Source organism: Pristiophorus japonicus, chromosome 22 (genome assembly GCF_044704955.1).
Source record: "Pristiophorus japonicus isolate sPriJap1 chromosome 22, sPriJap1.hap1, whole genome shotgun sequence".
Classification (NCBI taxonomy): Eukaryota; Metazoa; Chordata; class Chondrichthyes; family Pristiophoridae; genus Pristiophorus; species Pristiophorus japonicus.
In genome coordinates this window covers 63365746-63383210 of record NC_091998.1, presented here as the reverse complement: position 1 = coordinate 63383210, position 17465 = coordinate 63365746, and the positions used below count along the sequence as shown (strand labels likewise).

Here is a 17465-nt window from a genome sequence, read left to right as displayed (position 1 = left end):
CAATTGCAATACCCTGTGTATCACAACATAGACGCTCCGCCCCACCCCAAACCATGTGATCTCCCGGGAGAGACAAAACCCAGGCCAATTTTGGGGGGGTAAAAATCAGGGAAATTCTTCCCCGACCCATCGAGGCGATCGAAACTAGTCCAGGAGATCACTCTGGCCCGGAATTCCCTGCAGTACCTACCTTCTGTAAGAGCTGATCTCCGCCCCAGCCAGAAACAGGTCCCACTCTCGTTGGAAGGGATTCGGTGACTTCTCCGCTGCACGAGAGGGCAGCCTGTTCCAGGGACCCACTGGGAAAAGGATCCATCTCCTGACATCTCACCGAGATCTGGCCTCGTACAACTTAAAATTGTGACCCCTGGTCCTCCCTAATCGAATCGATTTAATCGGGATTTAAGAACATAAGAAAAAGGAGCAGGAATAGGCCCCTTGAGCCCTCTCCGCCATTCATTGAAATCACGGCTGATCTTCGACCTCAATTCCACTTTCTCGCCCGATCCCTCGATTCCCCGAGACTCCAAAAATCCATCTGTCTCAGCCTTCTGAGCATCCACAGCCCTCTGGGGCAGGGAATTCCAAAGACTCACCACCCTCTGAGTGATCATTATCATAGGCAGTCCCTCGCAATCGAGGAAGCCTTGCTTCCACTCTTAAAATGAGTCCAATACAGAGCCACAGTCCCTGTCACAGGTGTGGGACAGATAGTCGTTGAGGGTAAGGGGTGGGTGGGACTGGTTTGCCGCACGCTCCTTCCGCTGCCTGCGCTTGGTTTCTGCACGCTCTCGGCGACGAGACTCGAGGTGCTCAGCGCCCTCCCGGATGCACTTCCTCCACTTAGGGTGGTCTTTGGGCCAGGGTCTCCCAGGTGTCGGTGGGGATGTGATGGAATGAGGGAAGGAGGTTTGACTCTGTCCCGCTCGCCACCAGAGACCCTGGAGGTAACTGGCGATTCGTAAAACAAGTGAAATGTTGCATCAAGGACAAGCTGTGCTGATATTTGTCCAATGTTTTTCCAGGGCAAGCACGAGTATATGGGCACCACCCTGTGCTACCCGAGTGTGAATCTCGATTCAACAACGCAGCACGTTCCCATGCTACAGTGGCATCCGGTCTTTAGAGGAGATAGGTTCTGCGGTGAAATCCTTGTGTCTTTCGAACTACTGATGAAACAGAAAGTAATTGATTTATTTATGTGCTCACAAAATATCCACAGGTAACATGAAAAAGATTGTTTCAGCTACTGCAATTATATCGGGCCCTGGTGCGACTGCACCTGGAGTATTGTGTACAGTTTGGGTCTCCTTACCCAAGGAAGGATTTACTTGCCACAGAGGGAGTGCAACGAAGGTTCACCAGACTGATTCCTGGGATGGGGGGATTGTCCTATGAGGAGAGATTGAGTAGACTAGGCCGATATTCTCTAGAGTTTAAAAAAATGAGAGGTGATCTCACTGAAACATAAGATTCTGAGGGGGATGGACAGGGTAGATGCAGGGAGGATGTTTTTCCCCTGGGCCTGGGGAGTCTAGAACCAGGGCACAGTCTCAGAATAAGGGGTCGGCCATTTAGGACTGAGAGGGGGGTGAATCTTTGGAATTCTCTGCCCCAGAGGGCTGTGGAGGCTCAGTCTTTGAGTATATTCAAGACAGAGATCGATAGATTTTTGGATATTAAGGGAATCAAGGGATATGGGGATAGTGCAGGGAAGTGTTGAAGAGGAGAGGAGGGGTGGGAAGAAGAGGATGGGGGGGAGGAGGAGGAGGAGGGGTGGGGGAGGAGGAGGAGGAGGGGTGGGGGGAGGAGGAGGGGTGGGGGGGAGGAGGAGGGGTGGGGGGGGAGGAGGAGGGGTGGGGGGGGGAGGAGGAGGGGTGGGGGGGGAGGAGGAGGGGTGGGGGGGGAGGAGGAGGGGTGGGAGGAGGAGGAGGAGGGGTGGGGGAGGAGGGGTTGGGGGGGAGGAGGAGGAGGAGAGGTGGAGGGGGAGGAGGAGGAGGAGGGGTGGAGGGGTGGGGGGAGGAGGAGGGGTGGGGGGGGAGGAGGGGTGGAGGGGTGGGGGGGAGGAGGAGGGGTGGGGGGGAGGAGGAGGGGTGGGGGGGGAGGAGGAGGGGTGGGGGGAGGAGGAGGAGGGGTTGGGGGGGAGGAGGGGGAGGAGGAGGAGGAGGGGTGGGAGGAGGAGGAGGAGGAGGGGTGGGGGGAGGAGGGGTGGGAGGAGGAGGAAGAGGGGTGGGAGGAGGAGGAAGAGGGGTGGGGGGAGGAGGGGTTGGGGGGGAGGAGGAGGAGGAGGAGGGGAGGAGGGGTGGAGGGGGAAGAGGAGGGGTGGAGGGGGAAGAGGAGGGGTGGAGGGGGAAGAGGAGGGGTGGAGGGGGAGGAGGAGGGGTGGAGGGGAGGAGGAGGGGTGGAGGGGAGGAGGAGGGGTGGAGGGGAGGAGGAGGGGTGGAGGGGAGGAGGAGGGGTGGAGGGGAGGAGGAGGGGTGGAGGGGAGGAGGAGGGGTGGAGGGGAGGAGGAGGGGTGGGGGGGAGGAGGAGGAGGGGGTGGGGGGAGGAGAGGGCTGGGGGGGAGGAGGAGGAGGGGGGGGGAGAAGGAGAAGGGGAGGGAAGAGAGGAAAGGTGATCAGACGCTGTGTTCTGTGCCCGCCGAACAGCCCTGAGAATTGGAGCCAGAGAGAGGCCGTGATTTAAAGCTGCATCTCTTGTATCCCCCCGTGACACGATTATGTGCCTGAAAGCAGTTGGCGAAATTCTCCGTGGGTCCGTGGTTTTCTTCGCACTTCTGATTTCCTGTTAGTTCCACCCCGTGCGTGTGATTTCACTCTTTCCCCACCCCCCCCACCCCTTCTCTGCTCTTCGATTTTCTTCATTATTTTCCACTTGTGTTGTGTGTGGACCATCTCGCGGGCTCCCTGAGGATGATCCCAGCAGCCAGCTCGCAGCTTGGAGCTGTCGTGGCCTGTGTCGACGGCGATGGGGTTACTGGGGAAAGCGGGTCCGGGAGCTGGAGGAATCTCGGGGGGGAAAACTGGGCAAGTCAGGACATTTTGTTGCGTGTTGAGGGGAGGCGAGAGCCCGAGAGACGCAAACGGACAATGCAGGCCAGGCGGGGTACACACTGCCCGGGGGGGGTGGTGGGGGAGCACTTTGGGGATGGGTTTTGTGAGCCGGGGAGATTGTTTGCCCGGGGACTCCGTACCTCATCCGGGGACTGTCCCAGGACAGACATTTGGCCACCCGCCCTTGTAGGGAACATTGCTGGCACCATGGATTGGCTCCGAATCTGGGAGGTGATGAGCGAGTTAACAACCGTGTCCATGCGGCTGGGATGTACCGTGAGTGTCGGGACAAGAGGTAGAGAGAAGGGCAGGACAACGTTCCCTCAAGAACAGGCGGACTGGGGATGAGAGACGTTGAAGGGGGCCCAGTTTTTGGATGTCAATAGGAGGAGTCCTGTTACTGGTGTCCAGCGAGCAGGTGATCCAAGAGCAGGATAAGGAGCTAAGCGTGGAGAAATATTTCAAAATTGCACAGGTTACTTTTGTGAGAGTGCGGTGTTTTCTGCCGTTGCAGGATGAGGATCAGAACCTGCCCCCTCGCCCTCCAATGAAAAATGCTGAAGTGTACATGGTGCCACTCGGAGTCCGGCCACAGCTACAGATGACCACCATCGAGGTGAGCTACCCTGAGCCATGGGCACAGGTCTCCCGTAACCGACACCCCCAGCGCTGTCACTTCCCCCCCCACGCAGTCACCTTCCTTCCCACGCTGTCGCCCACACACATACACACCCCTCCCCCCCACCCCACCCCACACCGCCCACTCCCCCACCCCACACCGCCCACCCCCCCAACCACACACCGCCCACTCCCCCCACACACTCCCCCCACACACACACTCCCACCCTCACTCCCACACACACTCCCACCCTCACTCCCACCCTCACTCCCACCCTCACTCCCACCCTCACTCCCACCCTCACTCACACCCTCACTCACACCCTCACTCACACCCTCACTCACACCCTCACTCACACCCTCACACTCACACCCTCACTCACACCCTCACACTCACACCCTCACACTCCCACCCTCACACTCCCACCCTCACACTCCCACCCTCACACTCCCACCCTCACACTCCCACCCTCACACTCCCACCCTCACACTCCCACCCTCACTCCCACCCTCACTCCCACCCTCACTCACACCCTCACTCACACCCTCACTCACACTCACACCCCCAACTCGCTGGTTGGGCAGAAAGATCCACATGTTCTTGCTCTGGAATGTTGGCAACACCAGTCGATGTTTACCGATGTCGCATTTACTGAGGGGTTGGGGGTGGGGGAGGGGAAATGGGAAAGTGCCCATTACTGCATCAGTGTTATTCTTGAGAAATGTTAGGGAACGCACAAGGCCCAAAGGTACAGGACATCACCAAAGTGACAATGAGATTCGGGGAAGAAATATTATCTAACGAGGGTTTGACATCCACGCCCGGTGATTGGAACATTCCTGGCAATAAGGGAGCGTCGGAGAGGTGGCAGTGAGACTTGGGCGGGGGATGGAAGATCTGCCACCTGACCTCTGCACTTTGACCCCATGAGTGACCCAGTCTGGCCATTCTGTCCATTTCTTCATGTTAGATGTCAGCTGTGGCTCAGTGGGTAGCACTCTCGCCTCTGAGTCAGAAGGTTGTGGGTTCAAGACCCACTCCCGAGACTTGAGCACTTAATCCAGGCTGACACCCCCAGTGCAGTATTGAGGGAGTGTTGGGACTGTCAAGAGGTACCTTCTTCCGGATGAGATGTTAAACCGAGACCCTATCTTCCGGGTGTAAATTATCCCATGGCATTATTTTGAAGAAGAGCAGGGGAGTTTTCCCCGGAGTCCTGGCCAATAGTTATCCTTCAATCAAATTCACTAAAACAGACGGGGGGTAAAAAAATTCAGGTCCACCCAAAGCAGGTCTGACCTGCCGCTTGTGAAGATTTTTTCCCGTTGCTTTGGATGAGGTGGCCTCGTTCGCGAAATTCAGCTCTTTGTCGTTTTTTTTTTCTGAGCGGACCAGAAGTCGGCCATAATGGGGGCGGAGAGTCTGCCGCTGTCAATCATCAGTGAAGCAGCGATGACGTCATCACGCGTGTGTGCGTCACAGCGTTTCTCCCCTTAAAGGGGACGGCCGCTGCGAGCTCTGCGAAGATTTTAGTTCGGTCCACCGGGTCACCAGGGAGGGTTCCGGCCAAACCCGGGGTGGGGGGGGGGCGGGGTGGGCACATTTGTCCGGAAGTCGGCCGGCAAAAAAAAACCGAAAATGGCGACCACAGCAGTGGACCCCGCGCCTTTAATGGCCGCCGCGCAGCCAAGTCCCACCCACTGAAAACAAGGTGCACCGACAGAAAAGGCTGTCAGGAGCGCCGCGAGGCGGATCGAAGATTTTTCGCCCTGAATTTAGATGGAGGTGCGGGGGATCGGTGGTGCGCGCTTAGGGGCCGGTCGGCAGCAGCGGGGCGGGAGTGGGAAGGAACCGCCGGAAAAATCCACCGTGGTGAATTTGGCTGGCGGTGGCCACTGGACTTCGCCGCTTGGCCGCCCAATTCTGGCGGGAAGAGGCCTTTTCGGGAGGCTGAATTTCGGTCCCCGTGATCTGGTCACTTTCACATTACTGTTTGTGGGAGCTTGCCGTAATCTAGACATCTTCCTGCCCTGGTGGAAAGGGAGACTGCTGAAGGCCAGATATCGATTGAATATCAGCTGTGGCTCAGTGGGCAGCACACTCGCCTCTTGAGTCAGAAGGTCCCACTCAAGTCCCACTCGCCGAGACTTGAGCACAAAAAAAAAATCTAGGCTGACACTCCCAGTGCAGTGCTGAGGGAGTGCTGCACTGTCGGAGGTGCCGTCTTTCGGATGAGACGTTAAACCGAGGCCCCGTCTGCTCTCTCAAGTGGACATAAAAGTTCCCATGACACTACTGGAAGAAGAGCAGGGGAGTTATCCCCGGTGTCCTGGCCAATATTTATCCTCAATCAACATAACAAAAACAGATTATCTGGTCATTATCACATTGCTGTTTGTGGGAGCTTGCTGTGCGTAAAATGGCTGCTGCGTTTCCTGCATTACAACAGTGACTACACTCCAAAATTGTAAAGCGTTTTTGGGACGTCCTTGAGGTTGTGAAAGGCGCTATATAAATGCAAGGCTTTCTTTTTCCTCAGATTCTTGCCTGGGGATTGAGAAACCTCAAAAACTACAACATGATGAGGGTGACAAACCCGAGCCTGGTGGTGGAGTGCAGCGGAGAGATGGTCCGCACCCCGCCAATGAAAAACTACAGGAAGAACCCAAACTTTGCCAACCCCATCTACTTCATCACAGTGGTTGGTTCAAGTGTTCATTCTCGTTCTGTTGATCTCAGCATTAAAGCAGCAACTGCGTCATCTGGGACGGGACACGGCCGCCTGCTCCCAATGTTTACAACTAACGTCACCATTCACTGAGTCAAACTTTTCTCCAGGCCCACAAGTGCTGATCCAGGTTGGGTAAGGGGTTTGATGGCCGCTGGCTTACTGCCTGATAGATCATCCGCGAGGCTGGGACTGATTGGCCACGTGCTCATTCACCAGGGAGAGGTGCATGTTGGTCCCAGTGCTACCCAAAGCTGGTGTTCTCATGTGGGCTTTACACCGGGGGACACCGCCAGCGATCAGGAGCAGGAACCCTGGCTGATTTCCCCTCTCTCTAACTCAGGGGTCACTGGGCAGTGATCAGGAGCAGGAACACATAGAAACATAGAAACATAGAAAATAGGTGCAGGAGCAGGCCATTCAGCCCTTCTAGCCTGCACCGCCATTCAATGAGTTCATGGCTGAACATGAAACTTCAGTACCCCCTTCCTGCTTTCTCGCCATAACCCTTGATCCCCCGAGTAGTAAGGACTTCATCTAACTCCCTTTTGAATATATTTAGTGAATTGGCCTCAACTACTTTCTGTGGTAGAGAATTCCACAGGTTCACCACTCTCTGGGTGAAGAAGTTTCTCCTCATCTCGGTCCTAAATGGCTTACCCCTTATCCTCAGACTGTGACCCCTGGTTCTGGACTTCCCCAACATTGGGAACATTCTTTCTGCATCTAACCTGTCTAAACCCGTCAGAATTTTAAACGTTTCTATGAGGTCCCCTCTCATTCTTCTGAACTCCAGTGAATACAAGCCCAATTGATCCAATCTTTCTTGATAGGTCAGTCCTGCCATCCCGGGAATCAGTCTGGTGAACCTTCGCTGCACTCCCTCAATAGCAAGAATGTCCTTCCTCAAGTTAGGAGACCAAAACTGTACACAATACTCCAGGTGTGGCCTCACCAAGGCCCTGTACAACTGTAGCAACACCTCCCTGCCCCTGTATTCAAATCCCCTCGCTATGAAGGCCAACATGCCATTTGCTTTCTTAACCGCCTGCTGTACCTGCATGCCAACCTTCAATGACTGATGTACCATGACACCCAGGTCTCGTTGCACCTTCCCTTTTCCTAATCTGTCACCATTCAGATAATAGTCTGTCTCTCTGTTTTTACCACCAAAGTGGATAACCTCACATTTATCCACATTATACTTCATCTGCCATGCATTTGCCCACTCACCTAACCTATCCAAGTCACTCTGCAGCCTAATAGCATCCTCCTCGCAGCTCACACTGCCACCCAACTTAGTATCATCCGCAAATTTGGAGATACTGCATTTAATCCCCTCGTCTAAATCATTAATGTACAATGTAAACAGCTGAGGCCCCAGCACAGAACCTTGCGGCACTCCACTAGTCACTGCCTGCCATTCTGAAAAGTACCCGTTTACTCCTACTCTTTGCTTCCTGTCTGACAACCAGTTCTCAATCCACGTCAGCACACTACCCCCAATCCCATGTGCTTTAACTTTGCACATTAATCTCTTGTGTGGGACCTTGTCGAAAGCCTTCTGAAAGTCCAAATATACCACATCAACTGGTTCTCCTTTGTCCACTTTACTGGAAACATCCTCAAAAAATTCCAGAAGATTTGTCAAGCATGATTTCCCTTTCACAAATCCATGCTGACTTGGACCTATCATGTCACCATTTTCCAGATGCACTGCTATGACATCCTTAATAATTGATTCCATCATTTTACCCACTACTGAGGTCAGGCTGACCGGTCTATAATTCCCTGTTTTCTCTCTCCCTCCTTTTTTAAAAAGTGGGGTTACATTGGCTACCCTCCACTCCATAGGAACTGATCCAGAGTCAATGGAATGTTGGAAAATGACTGTCAATGCATCCGCTATTTCCAAGGCCACCTCCTTAAGTACTCTAGGATGCAGGCCATCAGGCCCTGGGGATTTATCTGCCTTCAATCCCATCAATTTCCCCAACACAATTTCCCGACTAATAAAGATTTCCCTCAGTTCCTCTTCCTTACTAGACCCTCTGACCCCTTTTATATCCGGAAGGTTGTTTGTATCCTCCTTAGTGAATACCGAACCAAAGTACTTGTTCAATTGATCCGCCATTTCTTTGTTCCCCGTTATGACTTCCCCTGATTCTGACTGCAGGGGACCTACGTTTGTCTTCACCAACCTTTTTCTCTTTACATACCTATAGAAACTTTTGCAATCCGCCTTAATGTTCCCTGCAAGCTTCTTCTCGTACTCCATTTTCCCTGTCCTAATCAAACCCTTTGTCCTCCTCTGCTGAGTTCCTGGCTGATTTCCCCTCTCTCTAACCCAGGGGTCACTGGGCAGTGATCAGGAGCAGGAACCCTGGCTGATTTACCCTCTCTCTAACCCAGGGGTCACTGGGCAGTGATCAGGAGCAGGAACCCTGGCTGATTTCCCCTCTCTCTAACCCAGGGGTCACTGGGCAGTGATCAGGAGCAGGAACCCTAGCTGATTTCCCCTCTCTCTAACTCAGGGGTCACTGGGCAGTGATCAGGAGCAGGAACCCTGGCTGATTTCCCCTCTCTCTAACCCAGGGGTCACTGGGCAGTGATCAGGAGCAAGAACCCTGGCTGATTTCCCCTCTCTCTAACCCAGGGGTCACTGGGCAGTGATCAGGAGCAGGAACCCTGGCTGATTTCCCCTCTCTCTAACCCTGGGGTCACTGGGCAGTGATCAGGAGCAAGAGCCCTGGCTGATTTCCCCTCTCTCTAACCCAGGGGTCACTGGGCAGTGATCAGGAGCAGGAACCCTGGCTGATTTCCCCTCTCTCTAACTCAGGGGTCACTGGGCAGTGATCAGGAGCAGGAACACGGGCTGATTTCCCCTCTCTCTAACCCTGGGGTCACTGGGCAGTGATCAGGAGCAAGATCCCTGGCTGATTTCCCCTCTCTCTCTAACCCAGCGGTCACTGGGCAGCGATCAGGAGCAGGAACCCTGGCTGATTTCCCCTCTCTCCAACCCAGGGGTCACTGGGCAGTGATCAGGATCAGGAACCCTGGCTGATTTCCCCTCTCTCTAATCCAGGGATCACTGGGCAGTGATCAGGAGCAGGAGCCCTGGCTGATTCCCCCTCTCTCTAACCCAGGGGTCACTGGGCAGTGATCAGGAGCAGGAACCCTGGCTGATTTCCCCTCTCTCTAACCCAGGGGTCACTGGGCTGTGATCAGGAGCAGGAACCCTGGCTGATTTCCTCTCTCTCTAACCCAGGGGTCACTGGGCAGTGATCAGGAGCAGGAACCCTGGCTGATTTCCCCTCTCTCTAACCCAGGGGTCTCTGGGCAATGATCAGGACCAGGAATGCGGGCTGATTTTTTTCCTTCTCTGGACCCCGGTGCTGATGCCCATTGCAGAGTTATACTGGCAGTTTGCTGGGATAACTCAGACCGGGGATGAAATTCTGGGATGTCCCTGGTCAGTGCGGTTCAGTCACACACCAAACCAAATATTTACCCAGCATAATCTAGACATCTTCCTGCCCTGTTCCCGTGCTGGTGGAAAGGGAGACTGCTGAAGGGCAGATATCGATTGAATGTCAGTCATGGCTCAGTGGGCAGCACACTCGCCTCTTGAGTCAGAAGGTTGTGGGTTCAAGACTCACTCCAGGGACTTGAGCACAAAAATCTAGGCTGACACTCCCAGTGCAGTGCTGAGGGAGTGCTGCACTGTCTGAGGTGCTGTCTTTCGGATGAGATGTTAAACCGAGGCCCCGTCTGCCCCCTCAAGTGGTCATAAAAGTTCCTATGGCACTATTTCAAAGAGCAGGGGAGTTATCCCCGCTGTCCTAGTCAATATTTATTCCTCAATCAGCGTAACAAAAACAGATTGTCCGGTCATTATCACATTGCTGTTTGTGGGAGCTTGCTGTGCGCAAATTGGCTGCCGCGTTTCCCACATTGCAACAGTGACTGCACTCCAAAAGTACTTCATTGGCTGTAAAACACTTTAAGACGTCCGGTGGTCGTGAAAGGCGCGATATAAATCCAAGTCTTTTTTTTACTTCCACCTCCCCCCCACCTGCCAGCCACGCCTTTGTCAACTCCAGACTCGGCTATCCCAATGCTCTCCTGGCCGGCCCCTAAGCTCATCCAAAACTTGGCTGCCCGTGTCCTAACTCGCACCAAGTCCCGCTCACCGACCTGCATTGGCTCCCGGTTAAGCAACGCCTCAATTTTAAAATTCTCATCCTTGTTTGCAAATCCCTCCATTGCCTCGCCCCTCCCTATCTCTGTAATCTCCTCCAGCCCCACAACCCCCCGAGATGTCTGCGCTCCTCTAATTCTATCCTCCTGAGCATCCCTGATTATAATCGCACAACCATTGGTGGCCGTGCCTTCTGTTGCCTGGGCCCCAAGCTCTGGAACTCCCTCCCTAAACCTCTCCGCCTCTCTACCTCTCTTTCCTCCTTCAAGACGCTCCTTAAAACCTACCTCTTTGACTGCTTTTAGTTAGCTGCCGTAATTTCTTCTTATGCGGCTCGGTGTTAAATTTCTTTATCTCATAAAACTCCTGTGAAGCGCCTTCTAAAGGCGCTATATAAATACAACATAAGAAATAGGAACAGGAGCAGGCCATACGGCCCCTCGAGCCTGCTCCGCTATTTAATAGGATCTTGGCTGATCCGATCATGGACTCGGGTCCACTTCCCCGCCCACTCCCCATAACCCCTTATTCCCTTATCGTTTAAGAAACTGTCTATCTCTGTCTTAAATTTATTCAATGTCCCAGCTTCCATAGCTCTCTGAGGCAGCGAATTCCACAGATTTACAACCCCCTGAGAGAAGAAATTTCTCCTCATCTCAGTTTTAAATGGGCGGCCCCTTATTCTAAAATCATGGCCTCTAGTTCTAGTCTCCCCCATCAGTGGAAACATCCTCTCTGCATCCACCTTGTCAAGCCCCCTCATAATCTTATACATTTCGATAAGATCACCTCTCATTCTTCTGAATTCCAATGAGTAGAGGGCCAACCTACTCAACCTTTCCTCATAAATCAACCCCCTCATCTCCGGAATCAACCTAGTGCACCTTCTCTGAACTGTCCCCAAAGCAAGTATATCTTTTCATAAATATAGAAACCAAAACTGCACACAGTACTCCAGGTGTGGCCTCACCAACACCCTGTATAGCTGCAGCAAGACTTCCCTGCTTTTATACCCCATCCCCTTTGCAATAATAGTTTACTGCGTGAATCAGTACACCGGTCCAAATGTAGTTGACGTCACAGTCCCACTGGTCCGGTGCAGAGCAGATATTTGGATGAATTGGATAGTTGCTTGGGCGTCAGTCATGTGATTGTCGCGAGTTGTTCAGAAGCGATACTGTGATTTATGATCATCACCTTGCCTCAGTTTCTACCTGTAGATCCCGTCTACAGCCCTCCAATTGTGCTGAAGGTGATGGAGTATCGAGCCTTCGGATACAGACCCGTGGTGGGGCAGACAACCGTGAAATCTCTCGGCGAGTTCATCTGTGACCCTTTTGCTGGGTCAAGTGATGCTGAAGGTAAGCGGCGTTGATATTTTACTGTTGCTCAGTCGCCTGCTGCTGGCACAGTGCTGCCATGGTACACAGAATCATAGAAAGTTACAGCACGGGAGGAGGCCATTTCGGCCCATCGTGTCCACGCCGGCCGACAAAGAGCTACCCAGCCTAATCCCACTTTCCAGCTCTCGGTCTGTAGCCCTGTAGGTTACCGCACTTCAAATGCACATCCAAGTACTTTTTAAATGTGGTGAGGGTTTCTGCCTCTACCACCTTTCAGGCCGTGAGTTCCAGACCCTCACCACCCTCTGGGTGAAGAAATTTCGCCTCAAATCCCCTCTAAACCTCCTACCAATTACTTTAAATCTATGCCCACTGGTTGTTGACCCCTCTGCTAAGGGAAATAGGTCCATTCTATCTACTCTAGCTAGGCCCCTCATAATTTTATACACCTCAATAATGTCTCCCGTCAGCCTCCTCTAGTTCCAAAGCAAACAACCCCAGCCTATCCAATCTTTCCTCAGCTAAAATTCTCCAGTCCAGGCAACATCCTCATAAATCTCCTCTGTACCCTCTTCAGTGTAATCACATCTTTCCTATAATGTGGTGATCAGACCTGCACGCAGTACTCCAGCTGTGGCCTAACTAGTGTTTCACTCGGTACATCGGTTCTCCAGCTGCAACAATTGGCAATCAAACCACAGCAAAGCAAACTTACAAATAACAGCAGGTGCCGGTAATGCTTCTGCATTTACAACCCCTCCAGACATCTTTTGTTTCTTTACTTGCCTCATTACCATCTCCTTTCACCCCGCACCCTCATCCTTTTTGTCATTTAATCTCTCCTGCCTTTCACCCTATCACAGACCTTCATCTTTGTTCTTTCCTCCCTTCCCCCTTTCCCTGCCTCTGCACTCACTTAAAACCTGTTAAATCTAGGACGTGGTTATTTGTACTAATAAAATGGCCACCGTGTCTCTGATTGGTTCGCCATTATCACATGACCTATTGCTAATTGGTCCCCTTGCAGGATGAGCTACACCCTGAAGTTTCTCTGGAACGTGTAACTGGAACCGCCCAGCCCAAGTTCTGACCGACTTTGCAAATTGTAATTCAATCCATTCTGACTTCAGAAACCAGAGAGGACAGATCTCCACCAACCCAGCAAAAGCCTCCCAAGCTCCAGCTGAAGCCCTTACCCCAACGCAACCTTACCCTCCACCCTGCCATAGATGGGGCATTGTAGGGTCACAAATTGTTCGCAGGTTTATTGGGTATGAAGTGAATAGTGGCAGTGTTGTGGCTTCTGGATTTCATCCACTTCAACGATGTTCCTGATGTACAGAGCTTTCCAAGAAACGTGATCCATCTCCTCGAGTTCCCTATCCCCCCCCCACCATGTGTGTCTCTCCCACTCCCCGGCCCCGCCCCGTGTGTCTCTCTCCCCGCAGGGCTTAGAACTAGGTCCCTTGCTTTTTGTGGTGAACATCAATGATTTAGACTTCAATGTAGGGGATATTATTAAGAGGTTTGCAGATGGTACAAAAATTGACCGTGTGGTTGATAGTGAGGAAGAAAGCTGGAGACTGCAGGAAGATATCAAGGGACTGGTCAGGTGGGCAGAAAAGCGGCAAATGGAATTCAATCCGGAGAAGTGTGAGGTGATGCATTTGGGGAGGGCTAACAAGGCAAGGGAATACACATATGGTAGGACACTGAGAAATGTAGAGGATCAGAGGGACCTTGGAGTGCATGTCCACAGATTGCTGAAGGTCGCAGGCCAGGTAGATAAGGTGGTTAAGAAGGCATACGGAATACTTCCCTTTATTAGCCGAGGCACAGAATACAAGAGTAGGCAGGTTATGCTTGAACTGTATAAAACACTAGTTTGGCCACAGCTGGAGTACTGCGTGCAGTTCTGGTCACCACATTACAGGAAGGATGTGATTGCACTAGAGAGGGTACAGAGGAGATTTACGAAGATGTTGCCCAGACTGGAGAAATTTAGCTATGAGGAAAGATTGGATAGGCTGGGGTTGTTTTCTTTGGAGCAGAGGAGGCTGAGGAAAGACTTAACTGAGGTGAATAAAATTATATGGGGCCTAGATAGAGTAGATAGGAAGGACCTATTTCCTTTAGCAGAGAGGTAAATAACCAGGGGGCATGGATTTAAACGAATTGGTAGAAAAAGAGTTGAGAACTTTATTTGCCCAGAGAGTAGTGGGGGTCTGGAACTCACGGCCTGAAAGTGTGGTAGAGCAGAAATCAGCACACATTTAAAAAGTACTTGGATGTACACTTGAAGTGTCGTAACCTACAGGGCTACGGACCGAGAGCTGGACAGCAGGATTAGGCTGGTTAGCTTTTTTTCGGCCGGCGCTGACACGACGGGCCGAATGTGTTGTAAATTTCTATGATTCTATGATTAGTGTTTAGTTTGTTCTTGTTTTTTTAGCAGAATATATTTTTCCTGCACTCTGTTAAACTCTTTTGAATGTTTCCCATTGCTGTTCTTCATCATTGTTGCCAAACTGCTGTCCCTTTTATTTTCCCAAATTCTATTTTCAGCCCCTCAAAATCAGCTTTTCTCCAATCTATTACCCTGGTCTTTGCTGTGTTTATGTCCTTCTCAATTATTATCTTAAAGTGCATTATATTATGGTCACTATTACCTAGATGTTCCCTACTTTTACTTCTCTTATCTGCTCTAGTTCATTCCCTATTACTAGATCCAATAGCGAATCCTCCCTTGTTGGGCTTTTTACATATTGGTTTAGAAAGGAATCCTGTACACATTTTATGAACTCCATTCCCTTATCCCCTTTACCTAACTCTTCTGGCCAATTAATTACTAGGTTGTTGGAATCCCTCATGATTATTATTCTATGTTTGTTACTCATTTCCCTAATTTGTTTGCATATTTCATCCTGCACTACTAGTTGGTCTGTAGACTACCCCTATTAGTGTGATTAATCTTTTTTTTATCTCTTATCTATATCTACATGGTTTCTATTTCTGTCTTACTGATAGCTGCGTTACTTTTGTCTACTGCCATTATGTTATCTCTAATAAGTACAGCAACTCCACCTCCTCCCTCTTTTCCAATTATGTTACACCCTGCAAATGTTTAATCGCAATCCTGATTTTTCAGTAACCATGGCTCAGTAATCCCTACTTTATTTGGTTCCTCGCAACATATTATAGCCTCCAGTTTCCCTGTTTTATTACGGACACTGTGTGCATTACTGTACAGACAGTTAAACACATTTTTGAGAGCCGTTCCTCTCACTTTATTTTTAACCATATTTTTACATTCTTGTTCTATAATGCTATTTATTCCCAGGCCATTTATGTCCTCTCTTACTTTTGTCTGTCCCCTGCTCTCCATTCCTGTTTTGTTTATAATTAAGCTTGTTTCATTTCTTGTTGAACGCACCCACCTTCTATCTTAAACATAGAAACATAGAAAATAGGTGCAGGAGTAGGCCATTCGGCCCTTCTAGCCTGCACCGCCATTCAATGAGTTCATGGCTGAATATGCAACTTCAGTACCCCATTCCTGCTTTCTCGCCATATCCCTTGATCCCCCTAGTAGTAAGGACTCGAGGTGCTCTTACTAGTTTAAAGCTTTTGCAACTTCCCTATTTACCCTTTCCGCTAGGACACAGGTCCCATCCCGGCTCAGATGGAGCCCATCCCATCGGTACAGCTCCTTCTTGTCCCAGTACTGATGCCAGTGCCCCATGAAAAGGAACCTATCTTTCCCACACCAGCCCTTTAGCCACATGTTAATTCTCCTGATTGGTCTATCTCTATGCTAATTTGCATGTGGATCAGGCAATAATCCAGAGATTATTATCCTCGAGGTGCTGTTTTGTAATTTAGTTCCTAACTCCTGACGTTCCCTCATCCCTGTCCCTAGTTATGTCGTTTGTTCCAACATGGACCACGACAACTGAATTTACCCCCTCCTTTCCAAGTTCCTCTCCAGCTGCTCGAGATATCCCTTACCCTGGCATCATTATCATAGGCAGTCCCTCTATATCGAGTAAGACTTGCTTCCACTCTTAAAATGAGTTCTTAGGTGGCGGAACAGTACAATATGAGAGCCACAGTCCCTGTCACAGGTGGGACAGACAGTGGTTGAGGAAAGGGTGGGTTGGACTGGTTTGCCGCACGCTCCTTCCGTTGCCTGCGCTTGGTTTCTGCATGCTCTCGGCGATGAGACTCGAGGTGCTCAGCGCCCTCCCGGATGCACTTCCTCCACTTAGGATGATCTTTGGCCAGGGACTCCCAGGTGTCGGTGGGGATGTTGCATTTTATCAGGGAGGCTTTGAGGGTGTCCTTGTAACGTTTCCTCTGCCCACCTTTGGCTGGTTTGCCGTGAAGGAGTTCCGAGTAGAGCGCTTGCTTTGGGAGTCTCGTGTCTGGCATGCGGACAATGTGGCCCGCCCAGCGGAGCTGATCAAGTGTGGTCAGTGCTTCAATGCTGGGGATGTTGGCCTGGTCGAGGACGCTAATGTTGGTGCGTCTGTCCTCCAAGGGGATTTGTAGGATCTTGCAGAGACATCGTTGGTGGTATTTCTCCAGTGACTTGAGGCGTCGACTGTACATGATCCATGTCTCTGAGCCATACAGGAGGGCGGGTATCACTACAGCCCTGTAGACCATGAGTTTGGTCATTCTCCTGATCTGTCTGTCTCTATGCCAATTTGCATGTGGTTCAGGCAATAATCCAGAGATTATTACCCTCGAGGGCCTGCTTTTTAATTTAGTAACTAACTCCTGATACTCCCTCATCCCTGTCCCTAATTATGTCGCTTGTTCCGATGTGGATCACGACAACTGGATTTACTCCCTCCCTTTCCAAGTTCCTCTCCAGCTGCTCAAGACATCCCTTACCCTGGCACCGGGTAGGAAACACATCCTTCGGGACTCTCATTCGTGGCCGCAGAGGACGCGATCTATCCCCCTAATTATAGAGTCCCCTATCACTACCTCTTTCTATTCTGCTCTCCCCCCCCACCCCCTTGGACAGCCTCCTGAGCCACGGTGCCTGCTCTGCATTGTGGCTGTCCTCCCCACAGGCTTTCTCCTTTTCTTCATAGGTAGCGAGTACATCGTACCTGTTAACATAAGAACATAAGAAATAGGAGCAGGAGTCGGCCATATGGCCCCTCGAGCCTGCTCCGTCATTTAATATGATCATGGCTGATCCGATCATGGACTCAGGTCCACTTCCTTGCCAGGTCCACTTCCTTGCCCGCTCCCCATAACCCCTTATTCCCTTATTGGTGAAGAAACTGTTGGACAGGGCCAGTGTCCTCCTTCCATAGAACCACCTTCTCAATTAAACCAAAGTTTATATATCTTTTTAACTGAAATATGTATTTTCTTCCCAAGATGCCACTATGACTTCTATCAAGAGTTTTCATGTTGAAACGCCCAACATTGCGGTAAGGTGCTTTACGTACAAATGCTGGAAGGTATGAGCAGTAATGGGTACGTAGATGATGAGAGACAC

General features: G+C 51.3%; 1 protein-coding gene across 1 annotated transcript in view; it reads left to right on the top strand.

Annotated features, from left to right (window-relative positions):
• Positions 1-17465, top strand: part of LOC139234651 (myoferlin-like) — a 183475-nt gene that overhangs the window by 100288 nt on the left and 65722 nt on the right. Inside the window, exons 33-37 of the mRNA XM_070865333.1 lie at positions 1026-1184; positions 3568-3669; positions 6212-6373; positions 11809-11962; positions 17345-17397. Of these exons, the coding sequence (XP_070721434.1) occupies positions 1026-1184; positions 3568-3669; positions 6212-6373; positions 11809-11962; positions 17345-17397 (630 nt within the window). The remainder of the gene's footprint in view (positions 1-1025; positions 1185-3567; positions 3670-6211; positions 6374-11808; positions 11963-17344; positions 17398-17465) is intronic.